The sequence below is a fragment of the Gopherus flavomarginatus genome, chromosome 10 (genome assembly GCF_025201925.1).
Source record: "Gopherus flavomarginatus isolate rGopFla2 chromosome 10, rGopFla2.mat.asm, whole genome shotgun sequence".
NCBI classification, from domain to species: Eukaryota; Metazoa; Chordata; order Testudines; family Testudinidae; genus Gopherus; species Gopherus flavomarginatus.
Genome location: NC_066626.1, coordinates 80,119,855 through 80,141,321, shown reverse-complemented (window position 1 = coordinate 80,141,321; position 21,467 = coordinate 80,119,855). Strand labels below are relative to the sequence as shown.

General features: G+C 58.0%; 1 protein-coding gene across 2 annotated transcripts in view; it reads left to right on the top strand.

Moving 5' to 3' along the window:
• The window catches only part of TMBIM1 (transmembrane BAX inhibitor motif containing 1), a 31,426-nt gene extending 10,375 nt beyond the window's left edge, over positions 1-21,051 (top strand). For both annotated transcript variants that reach the window (XM_050917144.1, XM_050917145.1), the window contains exons 2-12: positions 10,769-11,050; positions 12,115-12,209; positions 13,191-13,255; positions 14,946-14,999; positions 15,665-15,715; positions 16,096-16,135; positions 16,511-16,548; positions 17,004-17,091; positions 17,618-17,713; positions 18,701-18,754; positions 18,913-21,051. In XM_050917144.1, coding sequence (XP_050773101.1) covers positions 10,807-11,050; positions 12,115-12,209; positions 13,191-13,255; positions 14,946-14,999; positions 15,665-15,715; positions 16,096-16,135; positions 16,511-16,548; positions 17,004-17,091; positions 17,618-17,713; positions 18,701-18,754; positions 18,913-19,056 — 969 coding nt within the window. In that variant the 5' untranslated portion in view covers positions 10,769-10,806 and the 3' untranslated portion in view covers positions 19,057-21,051. The remainder of the gene's footprint in view (positions 1-10,768; positions 11,051-12,114; positions 12,210-13,190; positions 13,256-14,945; positions 15,000-15,664; positions 15,716-16,095; positions 16,136-16,510; positions 16,549-17,003; positions 17,092-17,617; positions 17,714-18,700; positions 18,755-18,912) is intronic.
• The last annotated feature ends 416 nt before the right edge of the window (positions 21,052-21,467 follow it).

Here is a 21,467-nt window from a genome sequence, read left to right as displayed (position 1 = left end):
ACAGAGGCTGCAGCGTGTGCAGCTGGCTCTGGTGGGTGTGTGCAGAGGTGCTTGTTGGGTGCAGCTGTGCCTCGGTGCTTCCTGGGGTTGTGTAAAGAGCAGAGGAGGCTGGTTGTGGTTATTGCCTAGCAGCGCGATGAGAGAGGCAGTGAAAGAAGGAAAGCCCACTCGGGGGAAGGCAGGAGGGGCAGGATCCTGGTTGCTGGGATGGCTGAGGCTGGCGGGGAGGGCTAGTGTGCTGGGGAACGGTATCCGACCGCCAGGGCCGTGGAGGGAGGGAGGGGGATGGGACGGGGCAGGAGGGAGCTGGCTTCTGGTGGGATGCAGCCAGAATGCCCCTGCCCTGTACTGCTGGGATGGGACTCAGGGATACCGGTGGAGGCCTGACAGCAGACGAGCCCTTCGCCTGTTGCACTGGGGAGAGCTGGTTGCCCCAGGCTGGTCTACAAGATGCTCGGCAGACACAGCAGAGAAGCTAGAGCACAGGGCTGCTGGTCAGCCCCCGCAGCCCTACCCAGCCTGGCGGGGTTCATCCCGGCTCCTGTTCCCGAAGGCCCCACCACACCTGGCTGTTGCTCAGAGACCTGAGAGCTCGAGTACTGAATCCAGGTCCTCCCCCGACGAGCCACCGGGCTGGTGTTGTCTGAGCTCTCAGGGCTTGGTTCTCTGGCTGTTGCTGCCCCCGGTACAGCCTCCTCCGGGCCAGCGGGTTGCGAGATCAAATCCCCCGGCTCCTGTCCTAGGTGGGCCCTGCTAGGCAGTCAGCGCTGGCACCTCTGCCCGGCCAGATTGCAGCCTAGGAGGTTCCTAGGCAGGATTACGAGGAGGCTCCAGCTGGAGGGTTAGGGCATGATGTGGGGGCTGGGGGAACAGTCTCGTCCCCGCGCTGCCCCCATATGGGTTGTAGGGTGAGGGAGGAGGTCACAAGGAGCTGGCGGGGATGGGGCCGTCTCTGGTCAGGAAGGAACGGGGCAGCTTGAAGGTGTCTGGTGCGCAGGGGAGAGTGGAGGAGAGAGAAAGGCAGGAGCAGGCCGGGGGAACCGGAGACCCCGGGGAGAACAGTGAAATCCGCCAGAGCATGTGGAGATGGAGGTGGCAGAGGTGCCTGGAGGATCTGTGAGGAGGAGAGTGAGAGGGGCAGAGATCAGGGGACCGGAGGAAGTCTGGGACGCTCAGGGGGCAGGCACAGGAGTGTTCCAGTGGCCTGAGAGGGGTAAGGAGCACATGGCTAGAGGCCAGGAACGAGGGCCACCCGGCCATGGTGGTTAAGTCTGTCCACAGGCGGGTGCAGGAGGGGGCTGAGCTGCAGGGGCAGTGATTCCGGTGGAGGGAGCCTGCACTGAGGCTCGGCTGGGGACAGCCAGACACGGGGGGAAGCCTGGGGAGACGGGGTGGGGGGAATCGGTCTCTGCCAGCCGCCCCACCGAACGCCACCCCCTTTACCCTGCAGCCCTATCGGCAGCTGCTCTCGCACAGGGGGGGCTCGTGGGCCGGGCTGCCCCCGGGACCGGGCGTGATGGGCGGGGAGCAGCTGCACCCGGCATCTGGCCATGCTGTGAGTGCATGAGCCGGGAGAGGGGGCGGGGAGGGGCCAAGAGGCCCATGGGGAGCTACATTCCTGGAAGCCTCCGGCAGCCAAGAGGAGCCGGGAATAGAACTGGCCGGGCTAGAGAGGGGACCGCACCTGCGCCCTGGGCCGGCCAGTTGCCGGGAAGCCGGGAGGGAGGCATGGCTGGAGTCGAGCCCGGAGAGCTGGCATGGGGCCTGGGTTTCCCCAGGAGTGCCAGGCAGTTGCGCCACAGACCCGAGGGGTGGTGGGGAGAGGGCATCCCTGGCACCAGAACAGTCAGGCTGGTTTCGTTACGCCCCGGCTCGGTAACCTGGGAGGCGGCTCCTCCCAGCCACAGCGTCAGGCCCTGCCTAGGTTATTCTCCGGCTCCCTCCACCCAGCGTTCTGAGCAACCCCAGAGCAGGGAGCGTCAGCGGGAACACGTGGGGCCAAGCACCCCCTTGTGCCAGCATGCAAACGCCCCTCCTCCTCCGGCCTGTGACTCGATCCGGGGCGTAGGCCGGATGCCTCCAGGGAGACAGCAGAGCACCTGCCCGGAGGCAGAAACTCAAGTGCCTGGGGAACATTTACCCTGAAAACTCAGGCTCCATGTGGCTTTAGACAGGAGTTTTGTGGATGGCAGCGGAGCCTAAAATTGGACGTAAGCGCCTAAACTCAGAGGCCTCCGTCCCTTTGTGATCCTAGCCCAGAGAGCCCCTGCTTTGTGACAGTGTTTCTGAGGTTGGGAAGATGGGGGGTTGCGTTTGCGGGGGACAGAGGCAAACCCAGGTCACCAGTGACTCAACTCGGCAGCCTGTGGGCCAGCAGCTCCCTCATTTTCACTCCCAACTGCCAGGTCCCCCAGGCCACAGCATGGTGTGTTAACCCAGCCCTCCCCTCCCCTCCCCAGGGTCTCTGTCTCATGGCTGGGGAACTGTGGATTTTTCTCATCATCTGATCAACAGCCCCCCATGCAGCGGGGCCCAGCAGAGCCTGTGCTGCTTCTGCTTTTCCTTTCAGCTCTGGAGTTGTTCCCTCTGCTGAGGGCACAGCTGGGTTTCTTGCCCTTTTCCCCTTGGTCTCACTTTGTATCAAAGAAGATAAAGAACAAAACAGAGAGGACGCAGCCCCGCTTAGTGGCCAAAGTCCAGAACAGGTATCAGATCTGGGGTCTGTCCCTGCCTCACCCAGACTGGTCCCACCCAGCACAGGATTGTTCCTGATCGTACAGTTCCTAGGGTTTTGTTTACTGCAAAAGTCCCAGGCCACAGGGCTCCCAGCCCTTTCCGTGGGATCTGGCTCTTCCTGAGCCTGATTTTTTTCCATCCTGATTTCATCCGGCTCGCCCTAGCCCCTTTGTCCAACACTGGTTCCCTTCAGACGCTGACACGCTGCTATCACATCTGCCCTCTGGCACAGCTCAGCCAGCCACACCCTGAGGGCCATCGCGCCGGCTTCATGGTGCGAGGCCTCTGGTGAGAGAGTGAAATCCCCCCATTTTACCCAACCAAGCAGAGGGGAGACACAAGGCAAGTGCTGGGGACTGTTGCAAGGAACTTGCCGGCCGTCTGACCATGCGGAGGGGGATGTTGAGACATTCACAACAAGGCCATGGGATCATCTGGGCCATGGCAGTTCCTGTTGTGTTTTAACTCCTGATGGGTTGGACCGAGCTGCCCATTCTGGGTTGTCAGCCGACCCCCTCACCTGTGCTCAGGCTCTGCCATGCTCTCAGCACCTCCCCGGTGCCCTGGGACAAAGAGCAGTCCCGGCTCCTGCCATGTCACGGGTGCTCCTTCCTCCTGTCCTGGAGAGCAAAGCCAGGAAGGGGTCAGGCCCTGAGCTGCCCACAGATCCACTTGTCCTCTCCTTTGCTGGGATGCTGTTTCCTTTCCCCAGCGATTCTCCCGAGCCGGCTCCACGTTCCTGGGTCTGCCCTGCATCCTGGGTGCAGAGACCCGCTCCCCCCCCGGTGATCCTAACACTGTGCTGTAAAGCCATGGCACCACGTGCCGACGGTAGCACCAGTGCAATTATTTTGTCCTAGGCATGAGGGTGGCAACCGGTGGTAGGTCATCCCTGCCCTCCGGGGACTGAGATTCCAGGGTTTCCAGGTCACCAACTGGGCAGTTTATTTTTGGCTGCACAGTCATAAAATTAACAAAACAATACAGAGGCCAGGCGTAGATAGCAAACGCCCCCCCCCCCCACATACACCCTGTCCTAGAGAGCAGGCCTGATTCAGCGTGAGAGAGACACGCTTTACCTCTGGGCCCTACATTCAGGTTTCTAAAAGCCCAGACCAGCTGATACCTTTCCAGAGTGTTTTTCAATTCCCATCCAGATCATCCGAGGAAAGAGCTCCTCTCTGCCTCGCCTAGTTTGCAGCCCAACCCCTACAGCAGAGGTCGGCAACCTTTCAGAAGTGCTGTGCCGAGTCTTCATTGAGTCACTCTGATTTAAGGGTTCGCGTTCCAGTAACACATTTGAACGTTTTTAGAAGGTCTCTTTCTATAAGTCTATAATATAGAACTAAACTATTGTTGTATGTAAAGTAAATAAGGTTTTAAAAATGTTTAAGAAGCTTCATTTAACATTACATTAAAATGCAGAGTTCCCCCCCGCCCCCGGACCGGTGGCTAGGACCCGGGCAGTGTGAGTGCCCTTGAAAATTGGCACACGTGCCATCGGGGCTGCCCAGAGTGGGGGGCAAGTGGGGCAATTTGCCCCGAGCCTCACAGGGGCCCCACGAGCCCTGGCCCGGCGGTGGTCCGGGTCTTCCATGGCATTTTGGTGGTGGGGGGCCCTTCGTGCTGCTGAAGACGCAGAGTGACGGACGTGCCCCCCGCCGCCGAAATGCCACCGAAGACCCGAAGCGCTGCCGGGTGAGTACAAGCGCCGCAGCTCCCCCGCTTTACCCCAGGCCCCCTGAATCCTCTGGGCGGCCCTGCGTGCCATAGGATGCCTCCCCCTCCCCCACAGGGTTTGTCTGGGGACCAGCGGTCCAGTGAAATTGACTGGAAAGAAAAGTGAAACTGACTAGGCCATTCTCACTGTCCAAACCCTGCCAACTCTCCTGCCTCTGCTGATCTGCCCTGCCACTGACTCCAGCAGCGTGAAATAAGTGTCCATGTCAGTGTTTGCAGGATCAGCACCTGAGCCAAAGCTCAGCCAAGCAATGCAGGGGCCTAGAATGGGTCTGAGGAGCTTCCTGCCTAGGATCTAGTTACGCACTTTTATGGCCCAATCGCTGCGATATCTGGGTACCTATTGAATCCCCGGCAGCCTTCTCTGTGGATTGCGGGTACTTCTCTATATGACGAAATCGTGGGCTGGCTTGTGAGAGACCCACAGGCTGAACCTCGTGCTCTCAGGGAGCGGAGCAGCAGCTGCTGGGTGGGGCCTGCCCTGTTATAACCAGGACACTTGCAGCTCCCCAGAAGGGGATATCCTGCGTTTGCTTCTGCTAGATCCAGGAGGGTGAGTTTGCTTGGGGCACGTCAGATGAGGTGAGCTGGGGCTCCGCAGGGAATTCTACCTGGTGGTGCCTCTCTGCTCCCTAGGCACGGGATAGGGTTAGTGACTAATGGGGCATTGTCCCCAGTGGGGAGCCTCAACTGATATCTAGACTATCAGGGCTGGAAGAGACCTCAGGAGGTATCTAGTCCAACCCCCTGCTCAAAGCAGGACCAATTCCCAACTAAATCATCCCAGCCAGGGCTTTGTCAAGCCTGCTAAGGAGGGTGCTTGTGCCCCTTGGAATGAGCTTTGATCCCTTCATGATCACCCCAGCAGCTTTCAAGCAGCCCTACAACCCATCAGCGCTAGTGCGGGAAAGCTTAGCTTAGCGTTTTGTGGGTCTCTCTAGCTGCTGCGTGTTCCCCTTTCAGGGACCCCAAAACAAGCCTCTGCAAAGCCAAGACATCTGACAGGGTCTCCCTGAGGATTGCTGCCTTCCTGTCTTGTATGATCAGCTCCCCTGCCCCATGTTGTTCTAACCGGCAGCTTCACCCCAGCCTCTGTCTCAGGAGTGGAAGGCTTTGGCTCAGATTTGCTCTGACCGGTGGTGATTTGATGTGGTTGTTGACAGGAGCATCTTAGGGTGCTGTTTGCTCACACCCTGCTGGGGAAAGGCAGCAAATCTGAGCAGCTCTTTCCTCCCAGAAGTGTGTGGGTAGAACTGAGTTACTGTGATAATTCACGTGGGCTTAACGACACCCCAGCGGTGGGTATCAGTCAGCATTACCCTCTGCTAGCTGGAATCAGAACTGCCAGACTGTGTCATAGATCCTATACTGATCATGGCAAAGGGGGATTCTCCTATGCTTCTGTTGGAGGGACTTCTGCTTCTCTACCTGGAAGGACCTAGTCCTGGCCACACCGCTGCTGCTGGGAATTTCAGATGGGCCAGAATTGGCTATGGTATTTTCCTCGCCTCATGTGCCGCACAGCTGAGGGTCGGGAGAGGGTCTCATTCATTACTTAACCCCATCCATGTGGCAGGGAGGTATTTATTATCCCTACTTTCTAGAGGGGAAACTGAGGCACAGTAAGCGGCAGCAGTTTGCACAATATCCAGCAGCGAGTCTGTCCCTGAACTGCGAACAGAATCTGGAGGTGTTCACACCTGGTCTGCTGCTCTAACTACTAAACTGACCTCCCTCCAGGAGCCACACAGGAAACTCCCGGCCCAGGCTGGAGTCCCAGTCCTTCAGCCACTGAATTGTCACCCCATTTCCTGCCAGTGTTCTAATTTTTAGCTCATCAGATAGGAACATTCAAGACGTGGAATGGGAGAGGCCCTCAGCCCTTCAGGAGGGATGTTGTTAACCTCTTTAAAACTAAAAAGGTGAGACTTGTGAAACTGTCCCCCAAAAGAACCTTCCCCTTTGTGCCAAGGACCCTCTGGAGAGGGTGACGATGATCTCTAGCTGTGGTACAGCGCTTTTCCTTGGTAGACCTCAGAGTTCTTTACAAAAGACCATCCTCCCCAATGCACAGGTGGGGAAACTGAGGCACAGAGAGGGGGATTGACTGGCCCAAAGTCCCCCAGCTGGCCAGAGAGGGAGCTGAGAATAGAACCCAGGTTCCCTACGCTCTATGCACATGGGATTAGGTGGAGGATCCAAAGGAGGATTTGTAAGACATAGGAAAAAATCAAGCCATCCCGGTGCAGCTGTGGGACTTCAAGGTGACCCTTTGAGGCCTAAGATGTTTGCAGATGTTAAATACCCTGGGTGCCCTCCCCCCAGCAGCCCTACTATCTGCTGTGACAGTGCTGAAAATTAAACTGCAGGCTGGATCAGGGTCATCTGGGGCCTGGGGCCTGTGTCTCCTCTTGCACCAGTTGAGTCAGGAGTGAGAGCAGCGAAGTTGGTGGGGTTGTGCCGGCGTAAAAGGGGTATAAGGAAGTTCCGGATCAGGCCCTGGGCTTCTGACTCCTCAGGGCCACCAGGCAACCTGCTCTCAGTGCTGAGGGATGGGTCTGTCTTCAGGTGTCCAGAGAGTCGTTATCAGCGGTTCGCAGTCATGCTGGAAAGGCATAACGAGAGGGGTCCTGCAGGGATCAGTTCTGCATCCGGTTCTGTTCAATATCTTCATCGATGATTTAGATAATGGCGTAGAGTGAACACTTATAAAGTGTGTGGATGATACCAAGCTGAGAGGGGTTGCAAGTGCTTTGGAGGACAGGATTAAAATTCAAAATGCTCTGGACAAATTGCAGAAATGGGCTGAAGTAAATAGGATGAAATTCAATCAGGACAAATGCAAAGTGCTCCACGTAGGAAGGAACAATCCGTTGCACACACGCAAAATGGGAAATGACTGTCTAGGAAGGAGAACTGTGGAAAGGGATCCGGGGGTCAGAGTTCTCAAGCTAAATATGAGTCAACAGTGTAACACTGTTGCAAAAAAAGCAAACATCAATCTGTATTAGCAGGAGTGTTGTAAGCAGGACACGAGAAGTAATTCTTCTGCTCTCTCTGCACTGATTAGGCCTCAGCTGGAGTATTATTGCATCCAGTTCTGGGTGCCACATTTCAGGAAAGATGTGGACAAATTGGAGAAAGTCCAGAGAAGAGCAACAAAAATGATGAAAGGTCTAGAAAACATGGGCCTGTGAGGGAAGATTGAAAAACTTAGGTTTGTTTAGTCTGGAGTAGAGAAGACTGAGAGGGGACACGATGACAGTTTTCAAGTACATAAAATGTTGTTACAAGGAGGAGAGAGAAAAATTGTTCTCCTTAAACTCTGAGGACAGGACAAGAAGCAATGAATGGGCTTAAATTGCAGCAAGGGCAGTTTAGGTTGGACATTAGGACAAACTTCCTAACTGTCAGGTGGTTAAGCACTGGAATAAATTGCCTAGGGGGGTTGTGGAATCTCCGTCATTGGAGATTTTTAAGAGTAGGTTGGACAAACACCAGTCAGGGATGATCTAGATAATGCTCAGTCCTGCCCTGAGTGCAGGGGACTGGACTAGACGACCTCTCAAGGTCCCTTCCAGTTCTAGGATTCTCTGATTCTCTCTTGCTCCAGCCTGTGTGAGACAACTGGGAGAGGGCTCTGGGTGTGTCCTGAAACACAGTGCAGCCCTGATGCCCTGCGCCAGGTCTCTTCTTCCCACGTATGTTACTAGGGGGATAATTAACCTGTTAAGGGGTGGGAGAGCGAGACTGGGACATGCATCACAAGCCTCTGACTGCGTCAGATTCCTGCTCCTGCTCACCCCTTTGTGCCTTGGGCAGAGGTGAAAGTAACATTCAACACTTACCGGTGTGGGGGCCGGCGCCCCAAGCGGAAGGGGCAGGGCTAGGAGTCAGCGTCCCGCAGCCAGACCATCTGTGCTGCCTGGAGCTCTGGGCCCTTTTAAATTGCCAGCCTGGGGCAGCTGTTTCATTTGCTTCCCCCCATCCCCACCCCTCCATTGGCGGCGGTGGCCTGGTGGAGGGCAAAAGGGGTAGCCGTGGCAGTGCTTTAAGCAGCGTCTTTAATCGGCTGCCTATGGGCCTGTACCAGCAGCCACTTTTTACCGATACGCCGTACCGGCCCTTCCCGGCTTACGTTCACTCCTGCTCTGGGGTCTCCTTGCCTCCTGCTTGTAACTAGTCTGGGCCCAGTGACTGGATAAGTCGCACACACCCAGAGCTGGGACTAGAACCCGGCTCCTTTGCTTGGAAAAAAGTTTCTCTGTCATTTGAGCTAAAGGTGTGCTCCCTTAGCTGGCCTAAGGAGTAGATCCATTGTCCTCTCTGCAGGCCTTGTCACTACTGATCGCTCACGACACAGCTTGTGCATTACACGCACAGGCCTCGCTCCCTTTCTGCTTCCCTGTGTCTTTCTCCTTCACTGTGCCTTCACTCATGCTGTGCCCTTGGACCGGCCGGTTCCTGCCTATTTGCCTCTTTCCCCTTTAAACCCTGTGTCCTCACTAGCTTGGTCTCCCGTCCTTCCTTCACTGAGCTCCTGTCCTGGATTCTGAGCTCTCCAGGGCAGGGACCGTGCCACATACTTCTATGGTGCTACGTATGCGGGGGGCCATCCTGGCTCCATTGAAGTCAGCAGGAGTTTTGCAATTGACATCAAGGCTCAACTTTCATTTAGGGTATTGAATGCATCTGGGATCCCTGCACTGCATTGCTCCACTCAGTGGACTCCCAGCTTCCGGAGAGAGGCACCATGACTCATCCCTCTCACCTCCTGCTGGCTGGTGCTGCTTTCGCTGCACTTTGCACAAGGGCACGGGAGAGAAGTAACAGTCCCCCAGATCGCTAGTGGCTGGATCAGGAGTAATGAGGAGTGCCTGTCCCCATCCTGTGGACACACCCTGGGAGGTCAGCGGGGGCGCTGCCTGCGTAACTGTCGCAGATTGGTGCCTTTGTGTCAAATCACAGATCCCTGTTGGGCAATTAATGACTGCAGAGCCCCTGGCTGGATTATCCCAGATCCCCTGGCATCGCACAGGGGGCCGTGTCTGCCAGCAACACACTGCAAACTCCCTGGCCGATCCAATACCCGGCTTGTCCGACAGCCCTTGGTGTGTCTGTGCACGGGAAGGTTGGGGGTGTCCAAAGCCTAGACTGTCACGGGGCAGAATCTGGGTTCTGCTTTCCATTCAGGTTCCCCTTATAAAGGGTTAGTAAATACTGAACAGATGCTACCGTGGTGAGTGGCGTGGGCTGCAGATGTTTAAAGCAGCAGAAGGTGCTGCAGCTGGGGGATAAGCAACCTATTGACCCACTGGAGTCTCTAACAATTGATGGTCATTTATCAGCCCTGTATCCGTGGAACCTTCCTATCAAACGTGACCAGAATCTGTTACCCAAAAGCCTGTTACCTCTGTCACTGGCCAACCATTTGGCTACTCGGTGACTGATCAGGGGCTGTTGCCTCTTTCTGGCCTGCCCTGAGTCTTGTCATGGTGTGACCTCCTTTGCAGGAAAGTGCGATGAAATATACGAAGAACCCTAGAGTGATCTCGGGGGGGGGGGGGTGAAACTCCCCTTTAATGCAGTAAAATGACACCCTCATTGTCCCACAGTGCTGAAATGTGCCAGCTGGGATTCCAGCTTAGAGCATAGCCGGTCCGGCTCCTGTTTGATCTCTGGCCTGACTCCCCTGGATTTTAATGGTGGCAGGATTGGGGCCCCCATCGAAAATGCCGCCTCTGTCGCCAGGCTCCTGTCTGTGTCCGGCTGCAGAGAGGAGGGTTTAAAGGGCTCCTGCCTCTCGTGACACGAAGCCGGTGGAAGGGATTTGGGGCCATTCATACCAGGATTCCTGTTAGCTGGCTCCATGGCCGTCTCTTGCAATCTGTACTTGCTGACTATGATGTTACAGAATTGCTGCCCTGGCACTGCATGCAGAGATCGCTTGATTTGAACCACGGAAGGACTTGGGGAGAGCGATTCGCTATCTGGGGCCCCGGGGCAAAAATTACTTAGATCGTTGGCATTTAAGACCCACCCACTGAATTGACTCTTTGGTCACCAGGGTCTGCCTTGCCCTGGGTCTCTTTTGACGGTCAATAATGGTCTTTATTGACCAGACAGAAATATCACCCTGGACATCTTGGGAGCAGGGTTCTGGCCAGGGGGTCTGTGCTGAGCTGGACTCTGGTGCACAGAGCCACCGTGGCCCAAGCGTCGTGGGTTTTGGTTAAGGGTCCATGAATTGCACAGACAATAATGGCAGATTTTTCTCTCCCTTTGTCTCCAGGTGCTTGAGAGAGTCAGTCGGAGCCTTTGGGAGTCACCATGTCATACCCCAATGCTCCCCCGCCCTATGACGACAAGAATCCCCTCTACCCCCCACAGCCTGGAGCCTATCCTGGGGGCTACCCACAGCCTGGAGCCTATCCCGGGGGCTACCCACAACCTGCACCCTATCCCGGGGGCTACCCGCAGCCTGGAGGGTATCCTGGGGGCTACCCACAGCCAGGAGGATATCCCCACCCAGGTGTCCCGGTACCCCCAATGTCAACAGTCCCGATGAACCTAGGTGAGCTGAGCATTCACAATAGGGAGCGCGGTGCAGAAACCCACTGATGGCTCATCTGGCCCCATTCCTAGAGACCAGCTTACAGCTTCTGAGATCAGAGCAACCCCCCTGGGCTGTCAACGTGCTGAAAGAGACGGGTCCATCGGGGTTCCAGTCGTTCTCGGTCCCATTCTGCATGGAGGCAGGTCACCCCAGGGACCAGATCAAAGAGAGTAACAAGGGGCAGGATTCTGCTCTCAGGGGAGGGGGCCAGACAGACCGTCAGGATGGCAGTGCCCATGTGGGACCTGAGGAGTGCAGGACAGAGGAGACGGTGGGGTGAGGGGAAGGGGTCTCTGGAAACACAGGGTAATGGATATGGTGACTTGGGTTCTGCAGGACCTGGTGTGAGTGGGGAGGTGGGGGGATTTCCTTGACCCCCTGGAACAGATGCGCTCCACTTTGTCGCTCACCCAGATCTGACAGAGAGGAGATGTCCCGGTAAGAGGCAAAATACTCCAGTCTCCAGTCCCATCATGTCAAAGCTGGGCTGAGCTTGGCTGGTCCATTCCGTCCCCCGCACCCGAGGGTCGGTCCCATCGGGCGGTGCCCCGTTGTGACAGGGGCAGCCATGGCCTGGTGGTCCCACCCAGAGGGAGATGAGGTCTGATGGGGGAGGGGAGGACACCCTGAAACACTTGACTGACGGGCTGAGCCTGGGGGAGAGATGGAGAAAGGAGACGGTGCCGCTAGAGAGGGGAGACGGTTACTTCTCTGCGCCTCGTGCCAGATGCACCCCTGGGTCACCCTGCCGGGTACGAGGCCGGCGTCTCCCGTCTGGGCTCAGGCCTCTCGGCCATGCTGTCAGTGAGACCCCAGCTGGTGCCGAGGCGCTATTGGGCTGGGGTGTCCCATGGGGCAGCCCGCTGCTAGCTCGTGGAGGGAGGCAGTCGGGGAGGGACCTGACCCTCAGGCGGGGCAGAGCCTGGACACGTGCCAGGTCAGCAGGAGCACGTGGAGCACTGATGCCCCCCCGCCTGTGCCAGTGTTCGGGTGCTGACTCTCCCCTTTTGTGCACCCCCCAGGAGACAGCTACGGCAGTGGTGGCTCAGGGGAGGAGGACGGGCTGAGAGCAGGCACTTGGGACGACAAGAGCGTGCGACACACCTTCATCCGCAAGGTAACTCCGGAGTGGGCCGGGCTGCCCGACCCCCAGGGAGGCAGGGTGGGGGATCTGGGGCTGGGAGGTGTGGGGTGGTGCTCCCTCAGACTCTGGCCCCCAGGAACAGGCTGCGGATGGTGGGGCGAGCCTGGCACCTGGGTACCAGTGTGGGGCCGAGGGCCTGTGGCTGGTGTGTCTGCGTGGCGAGGCCAGCGGCTAGGGGCAGCGTCAGGCTCCCATGGCTGCAGGGCCCCCCTAGTGCTGGTGGGGGCTGGGGTCACGGCCCTGGGCTGGGGAGGGAGCTGGGACTGGAGTGGCCTGGGCTACAGAGCCCCTCCCCACACTGGCTGGGCTAACAGGACACCCGGAGCCCTTTGGATGGGAGCCTTGGTAGGAGCTACCCACCCTGGGGACTATGAGGGGCTGGATCTCCACAGCCCACCCAGTCCCTGGCGCCCCATGCAGCTGCCATTGGGGCGTGGCAGGGGCTGGATCTCCGTGGCCCACCCGGTCCCTAGGGCCCCGCCTGGCTGCCATTGGGGGCATGGCAGGGGCTGGATCTCCACGGCCCACCCAGTCCCTGGCACCCCAACCAGGTGCCATTTGGGGCATGGCAGGGGCTGGTGCTGAGTCCACCAGAAGCGGGAGTAAGAGCCAGCAGCTCCATCCCACCTGGGGTGCTGGGCAGTTGGGGGCAGTGACGCCTCGGGGTCACCTTGACGTGTCTGGGCAGGGGGCCGAGCCAGTGCCCGCAGGTGACCCCTCTGTGCCTGTCTGTGCCCTGCGGGGGACAGGACTGGTGCTGGGGGGGACCCCTCTGTGCCTGTCTGCACCCTGCAGGGGAGCCGGGCTGGTGCCCACAGGTAACCCCTCCTGCCTGCTGTGCCCTGTGGGGGAGCAGGGCCAGTGCCCGGGGGTGACCCCTCTGTGCCTGTCTGTGCCCTGTGGGGGAGCAGGGCCAGTGCCCGGGGGTGACCCCTCTGTGCTTGTCTCTTTCAGGTCTACACCATCATCTCAGTCCAGCTGCTGGTGACCGTGGGCATCATCGCCGTGTTCACCTTCGTGTGAGTCTCACCTTGTCCTGAGCCCTACCCTCGCCGCCAGCCCCCAGCAGCTGCTGTCCCAGGGCTGGTCCCTGCTCCACGAGGCCCCAGGAGCTGGGATGTCTCAGGGACTTTCCGGAGGAACGAAGAGGCTGTCCCCCAATGCCCCATTCCCCTGCTGAGGGGAGGAGCCAGAGCCTCGCCGGGGCATGGAGGAGACGGGCACTGTCTCACAAGGGACAGGAAGCCCCACCCCAGGGCTGTTTAAAGCCAGGCTGGGTGCAGCCCTGCGAGATGGGCTGTGGGGGGTGTGACAGTGCGGTTCTGGCGGGACCCAACTGAGAGTGCCAGTTCAGGACCAATTGCTCAAACAGGGCGGTCACAGCCCTAGGCTGGGGTTTTTCCACCTCTAAGGTAAACCAAACCCCAGCCAAAGAGGACCCTGGTTTCACCCCACTGGCCAACCACAAGTCACACAAGCAATTTCCTTAGACACTCCAGTCTCCCAGTATCACCACCAGTGCCACCCGTCCTGGGGATGAATGGTTATGAAAACCAACACCTCAATAAAAGAAAAAGGTTCTCTCGATCCCAAAGGACCAAGCCCCAGACCCAAGTCAATATACACATCAGATCTTACCCACAAATCACGCTGTTGCCAGTCCTTTAGAATCTAAAACCTAAAGGTTTATTCATAAAGGGAAAAAGGTAGAGGTGAGAGCTAGAGTTGGTTAAATGGAATCAATTACATCCAGTAATGGCAAAGTTCTTAGTTCAGGCTGGTAGCAGTGATGGAGTAAACTGCAGGTTCAAATCAAGTCTCTGGAACATCCCCCGCTGGGATGGGTCATCAGTCCCTTGTGTAGAGCTTCAGCTTGTAGCAAAATCCCTCCAGAGGTAGGAAGCAGGATTGAAGACAAGATGGAGATGAGGCATCAGCCTTATATAGGCTCTTCCAGGTGTAAGAACACTTCTTTGTTCTTACTGTGGAAAATTACAGCAACATGGAGTCTGCAGTCAAATGGGCAAATTTCTGCACACCCTGCTGAGTTACAAGGCATATCTGCCTCCTCTCAATGGGTCATGTGTGTAGCTGATGGTCCTTAATGGGCCATCAAGCAGGCTAGGCAGAGCTAACACCCACCCGTCTGGGATTTTTCCCAGAACTACAGCACCAATTTGGAATACAGACAGTATACAGCCAATACCCATAACTTCAACTACATAATGATACAGACATACAGACAGCATAATCATAACCAGCAACCCAGAACCCGGTCTTAGACAACTTATATGACCCCCTTTACAGAAGATTTGGTGCCACTACAGGACCTTGGTTGCAACCCATGTTTTATATGGTCACAGTTTATATCAATAACGTCACAGGGGGTGACCCTGCCCTGTCATGGCAGGCGTCTGGATGGATCCTGGCGGGTCTGTCTGGGGAGCAGGGCACAGAGCGGGGCAGGGTCCTTGCTCCCGGGCTGGGGCCCCCACAGATGGTCTGCACTGTGTGGGAGGCAGACAGCGGCTTGGGGTTGATGATGAGCAGAGAGCATCAAGCTTCCCAGCCTTCCCTTAGGTCAGTCTGCTGCTCGCTAGGGCCCACGCTGTGAACATCGGGGGTGGAGACCGCGGGGGAGCAGAGAAGGGGCCACGTGGTGACGGGTGTAGCCAGGAACCGATCTCACACTCTTCTCCCTTCTCGCAGGTCCCCCGTCCGCACCTTTGTGCAGAGGAACGTTGCTCTGTACTACTCCTCTTAGTAAGTATCACTCAGCCCTTGGGCAGAGCTGCCAGTGTCAACTCCCCTCCCTGCTCATCCCGGCCCCCCTGCCCTTTGGCTGGGCCCCTGTGCTGCCACGTGAGACCTGGCAGAGTCACCGCCGCTCCCTGCTGAGTGCCACAAGGCGCTGGTGTCCCATGCCAGAGGCAGAGGGTGTTGTGTGGGGTGGCATGGGGAGGGAGGGGGCAGTTAATCACAGCTCACTTTGTCTAAGGGAAAAACCAAGGAAACTACATGCAAAAAACTCTGTGACAGCCACGTTCCAGCTGAGATCTGGTCTCGGGTAGGAACTCTGGCTGCTCGAGCAATAATGACTGGTCATGCCACTGTATCAGTTGAACCACGAAGGTTCGGATTTACAGAGGGAGCATTGTTTAATGGTTGGTGCATGAGCCTGTTGGAGCTGTCTGCTCATACTGGCTCTACCGCATCATCTGACCTCAGGGGAGGTGTTTCCTGGCTCTGTGCCTCAATTTCCCCTCCATGCAATGGGAGTAATTCTTCCCTACTGCCGAGCCGTGATGTGAAATGTAACGAATGAACCTCGGCCCTTTTGCTGCCTGCACGAGGCTCCAACTGGCCCCAGCTCCGGGTGGGCAGCAGGGCTGGGAAGGGTCCCAACCTCTGTCTCTCTCTCTCCCCAGCGCCGTGTTCCTCGTCACGTACCTGGTGCTGGCCTGCTGCCAGGGCCCCAGGTGAGTGTCTCAATCACTGGGGATCAGAGAGGGCAGCCCCTCCCTCCAAGCCCGTGCCCCGGCTCAGAGTCCCCCGGGCACTGGGAAGCGAGTTGGGGGGGAGTGACTGAGGCAGGGGGCCAATGACACGAGGCTGCCCCCCAGGGTCAATTCCCGTCCATCCGGGACTGACGCCTGCCCTGACTCGGGGGTTGGTTTTCACGGGGACCCCCCCGTGCCCTGAAGTGTCATTGGGCCAAAGTGGTGCCCTTGCGCCAGGCGACATCACGCTGAGCTCACCCCAGAAACCCCGATCCCCCCGGGTCCCCCCAGCCTGCGGCGCAGCGCCCTGGGCTCTGACTACCTGCACCCTGACCTGTGTGTTCCCTGACTTCCCCCAGGAGACGCTTCCCCTGGAACCTCATCCTGCTGAGTGTCTTTGTAAGTGGGGCTGTGGGGCTGGGTTGTCCCGGGGGGGCAGTGATTCTGGGAGGGGGGGGCCCCAGGGTGGGAGGGGACCCTTTGGGGAGGAGAGGGATGGGACTGAGGGAAGGCTTTGATGGCTGAACACTGGTTAGGATGGGGCTGGGGTCACATGGGGGACAGAAATGGGGGGTCTGTGTGTTTCATGGCCTGCCTCCTACCTCAGGGTCACACCTGTGACTAAAACACACCCCTCAGGCCATGTGCCCCTCAGTGCCTCCTGCTTTGAACCCCCACGTCTCCGTGGGGATCCGGGAAGGCGACACGATGCTTTGATCCCTCCCTGGGGCTGGCTCCACAGCTAATCGCCCCCTTTCCTTTCGTTTGCTGCAGACGCTGGCCATGGCCTTCATGACAGGAACCATCGCCAGGTACCGCGGTGCTGGGGAAACCCCCTCTGAGCCCCTTCCGAGTTCCCCTGTCGCCCACGGGGGGAAGGGATAAGAACATGTCCACTGGGCGCCCCCCCCGTGTGGGGGTCGCTAGCCCTGCGGCGGAGGTGGGCTCGGACAGAGAGGAAAACCAGCCCCACCCTGGGGCTAACTTAAGGGATCCCCTGGCTTAGCTCAGCTTGCGGGAGTCACCCTGGAGCCTGGACTCAAGCAGGCGCCTCCTGGGGGCGAGTTGCAGAACTGCAGGCTGCCTGGGATGGCTTTTCTATAGGGCCCATGGGTGCTGTGTTGGAACGCCTGCCGAGTGCCGCCCACGGGATCGCACTGCCGGGGAGCGAGCCCCGGGTCTTGGCTCCCATTTGCACACGGAGGGTGAGGGGGGAAATCATTGAACGGCTTTTAAACTAACCCCTCCCCACACCCTTTGTGTGCAGCGTGTATAACACCCGGGCTGTCCTGATCACCATGGTGATCACTGCCATAGTGGCCATAATTGTCACCGTCTTCTGCTTCCAGACCAAGGTAAGGCTCAACGGGCTCCCTGCCCGTCCGGGGCAGCGGGGAGGGGAGGAGTCAGGGGATTTCCCCTCCTGAGGGCCCCCCAGCATAGGCTGGGACAGGGTACAAGGCGATGCTGCCTCATCCAGAGTGGGGTGCTGCAGCAGAGAGCCCCTTCCCCAGCCTAAGGGGTCCACGCTGCTTGCACCCAGCTCTGGGACTGACAGAGCAGGAACCGAACCTGGATCTCTTGCCGCAGCCCAGAGAGAGCTGGGGCAATGACCCTCCGAGGCCAGCGCTTTGGGGTGTCCCCGCCGGCCGGGTGGCCATTTCCCAACGCGGCTCCCACTAGTTGCATCCCAGCTGGGCAGCCCTGCGTGCAGCTGATCCTTGCTACCCGGGCTGCCGCGCAACATCCGTCCCGTGCCGCCTGATGCAGCCGATCCGCGCTGACGTGGGGAGCTGACGTGCCCCAGGCTCTGGCGCCTCCTGCAAGGGAAGCCCGGTGCTCCGCGAGTCCCTTCCTAACTTGTCACCATCCTGCTGGCAGGTGGATTTCACGTCCTGTACTGGGCTGTTCTGTGTGCTGGGGATTGTCGTCATGGTGACGGGAATAATCACCGCCATCGTCCTCTCCTTCAAATATGTGAGTAGTGGCTGGGGGAGGCCAGTTCGAGGACAGGCTGGGACATGACACCAGCGCTGCCCTCTGCTGGACCCATCCATAGCTGCAGTTGCCAGCATGGCAAGTGTGACCTGCCGGAGTCTGCTGGGAGCCTGAAGCAATAGTCCCCATGGGTGGGTGAACTGCCCCATTTACACAGTGGCGATGTTGACTCTGAAACCTAATTATGGCAAATCGGAATGTCAGCAGCAGGGAGATTTCATCCCTGATCACTTTAGCTGATGCATCCGGCTGCCCCTGGGACGGTGGGCAGGAGGTGAATGGAGTTCCCATAACTTCATCTCCCAAACTGACCCCACTTCAGCATCTTGCATGAAAGCAAACCTCTGTTCCTGAGCCAGCTGCACCTGGCAACAGCTCACGCCTGGCCGGGGATGTCAGGGCGCGTTTTATTGACCGACGGAAAGTTGCCTGGGAGAGCTGGTCTCCTGGGTTCACTTTAAAAGGCAGCTATGGTATTTGGAGGTTGGCTAAAACCAGACCATCTCCCTTCACTCCATCCTGCAGCCGTGCCAACTTGGGTGTGAATATACCTAGCAACGTGCCAAACTGCACTGACTGAGCAGGATCGGGCCTGGTTGCTTGGATGGGAGACCTCTAAGGGAAGCCCAGCTACAGCTGGGTGAGGTGTGGGTGACACAGTAGGGGGTGCTCTCCTGTGAGTTGGGGGGGAGCTGTGCTACACGGAGTTGTGCTGCTGGAGCTGCTCTTTCCGAAGAGCACCGACATCCTCCCAAAGTTAGGGTGTTAGCCAACAGCTGTCATGCTCCTCCCCAGAGGTGGCTGCATCTCAGAGTCGGGTAAAGCAATCCCTGACGCCTACGCTGCGGGATCCAAATCGTTTTTCTCCAGCCCTGGGCTGGTGGGTCGCGTTACTGGTCTGTGTCCCGGGGCAGCCGCTGCAGCCCTCTGTCCTCTGACCGCCCCGGGCTGCCCCTGTCTTTGCAGGTTGCGTGGCTCCACATGCTGTACGCGGCCATTGGCGCGATTGTCTTTACCCTGGTGAGTAACGTGGCTTGCGCTCTGTCCCTGCTGAGCTGGCAGCCTCCCATGTTCCTGGGTGGGTGCGGGGAGGATGGAGGCAGCTCCTGGCTCCGACATGTGGGGCTGACAATCTCTAGCAGCATGGCTGACTCATCGCCCTGTCTCTGGCTCCCCAGTTCCTCGCTTACAACACCCAGCTAGTGCTGGGGAATAGGAAGAACGCGATCAGCCCCGAGGAGTACGTCTACGGAGCCATGGAGATCTACATGAACATTGTCCAGATCTTCATCTTCCTACTGCAGATCGTGGGCCGGAGCTAGAGCCTCCCCAGTGGTCCTGGCTGGAACTGCCCCGGGCCCAGGAGTGCTCCGGGAGCACCTTGCCGCCTTCCTTTTCCTCGTCCTTTACTGCTCCCCACCCTGGCGTGTCTCTCCCAGGCCAACGGCCTCTGGTTTCCCTTCTCACCTGGGGAGCCCAGCGTGGCTGCTCAGAGGGGTAGCAGGCGAGACTGGCCTGTCTGCCCTGCAGAATAACCAGGCTCTGCCCAGAAATGAAGCCAGTGTCAGCTGATTTCTGCGTTCCCTGTTAATTGCTCTGCTACCCTCTGTGCCCCCACGTGGCCTCCTGTCTTTCTTCTCTCCCCACGCTGTCCCCAGGGATGTGTCAATATGCTGAGTTCATCTCTTGCAGGGGTGTGTTCATGGCACTGCTTCCAGGCCCGGGTCCTCTAGGCAGAGCTCCTGGGGAAGTGAGAAATCCAAGGGCAGCCCCTGCCTGGCTACGCGGATCCCCAGGCCCATGACTGCGTCCTTTGCCAGTGGGCTCCCTCCATTTCGGCTGCCTGGCAACAGGCTCCGTCCCCTTCTCTTGCCACGTGCCCACGGGGAGGAACGTTCCTTCACGTCATCAAATCCAAATCCACCCAAAGGAGAGCAGAAAGCCAGGGGCTTAGTCCTCGCTCCGCTCTGAACCAAGGTGTGCAGGTTCCCTCCGCCCTGCAGAGCGCCCTCCGATGGGGAGGAGCAGCAGGGGCTGCAATCAATGCACTGAGATGATTTTAAAGTGGAGGGGGGATTTGTGATCTGTCAGTGCTTTTCAGTTCCAGCAGGGTTTTCACCCTCCCTGTGAATACAGATCAGCACAGGCTTCAGGTCGAACACCAATGCCTTGGGGCAGTTACATGGCTTAAGCTAGCCTTATGTAAAGTTAAAAAACCAAAAAGATCTACTTAGCCACAGGCTGGGGAGGAAAAACGTACAGAGGCACGACCCATGCTAGTGCTCCAATTTTTGCTGTTTCTAATTCAATGTCTTTTATCCTTGGTAAGCAAAGGGGTTTGTATCGAGCTGCATTTGACTAGTCTGGACAGCCAAAGGGCCTTGAAATAACATTGTTTGACATGGGGCGAGGCGAATGGTGAATTGCAAAGCAGCAGTGCTCTGTACATTGCTCATACTCTCTAGTGAGATTCGCTCATTGCAGGAGGAAACAGAACTGGGGAATTCTAGAGGCTGGAACAGGTGCTTTAAATGGGGGCGTCCCTCCCAGCTTCCACCTGGAGGATGGGGCAGAAACACTGCGTTGGAGCCCTCTGGCTCCCCTGGGACAGTGCTGGTGAAGGGGGTGGGGGGCAGCAGCTGAACCCAGAGCCGGTTCCCAGCTCCTCATGGGAAGAGCAGGCTCAGAGCAGGGCGGCTGGATCAGAATCCCCAGGCGAACGCCCTAAAGGGCAGGGTGTAGGGAGGGGAACTGGGGGTGGAGCCAGCATTAACCCTTTGTGCTCCTTCCACAACGCTAGCGGCTTGGGCCAGCCGTGTTCACTCAGTGCCTTAAATCCCAATGTTCCCAGCAGATGATTTGGGGTCAGCCCAGCACCTGGCAGGGAGTCGTCCCTTTCACAGGCAGCCCTCGGGAAGGGAGAACAGCCTGTCCTGGATGCCAGCCTTGGAGGCAGAGCGGCTGGTGAGCAGAGCCCAGCTCTGTCCTGGCTGAGGGTGGGGGCATTAGCCAGCTGGGGTTAGCTTTGCTATGCAAAGGACTGTCAGGTGCGCTGCAGAGGTTAGTGGATCGGCTCAACGGCCCCCCTTGAGGACAGACCTAGAGACCCCTTCCTTGGGAGCGCTCTGCAGACCGCCAGCTGGGTTCGGAGTGGTCCCCTGTCCATGCACCAGGGGCGTGAGGAGATGGCTGTATAGTATACGCTGTATTATATTCTAACGCTGCAGCCAGTGGGAGCAGCGCGGTCGGCTCCCGGCATCAAAGAACATAGACAAGTTGCACTCAATAAAGTGAAACGCTGTGTACTTTTTCAAGCATCCAGCATCTTTTGATTTTTATTCACGCTTGTGAAAGTGACAATGGTGCAGGGGAAAGAGGTGGGTGTGAGCCCTGGGACCGGAATCCCCCAAGCCAGAGATGCTGGAGGTAGAATAAGCATACCCCACCTCCCCAAGCCACACCCCCACCCTGCAGAGACCATCTCTAGAAATGAGATGGGAGCTCAGTCCCTGTGGCACATGCAGTCCCCAGCCTCTCAGCTGAGGCTGTCAACAAGGATTGTGGGAGAGGGAACGTAGCTACCTCCCAAAGTGCACCAGGACTGAGCCTCACCATCTCACTTCACACAGTCTCAGCGGTAACACTGAGGCAACCATCTCCCACCACTAGCCTTTCAGTAGTAACTGGCTCCTCCCTGGACTTGGTGAGGAAATGCTCTGGGCCAGATCTCCAT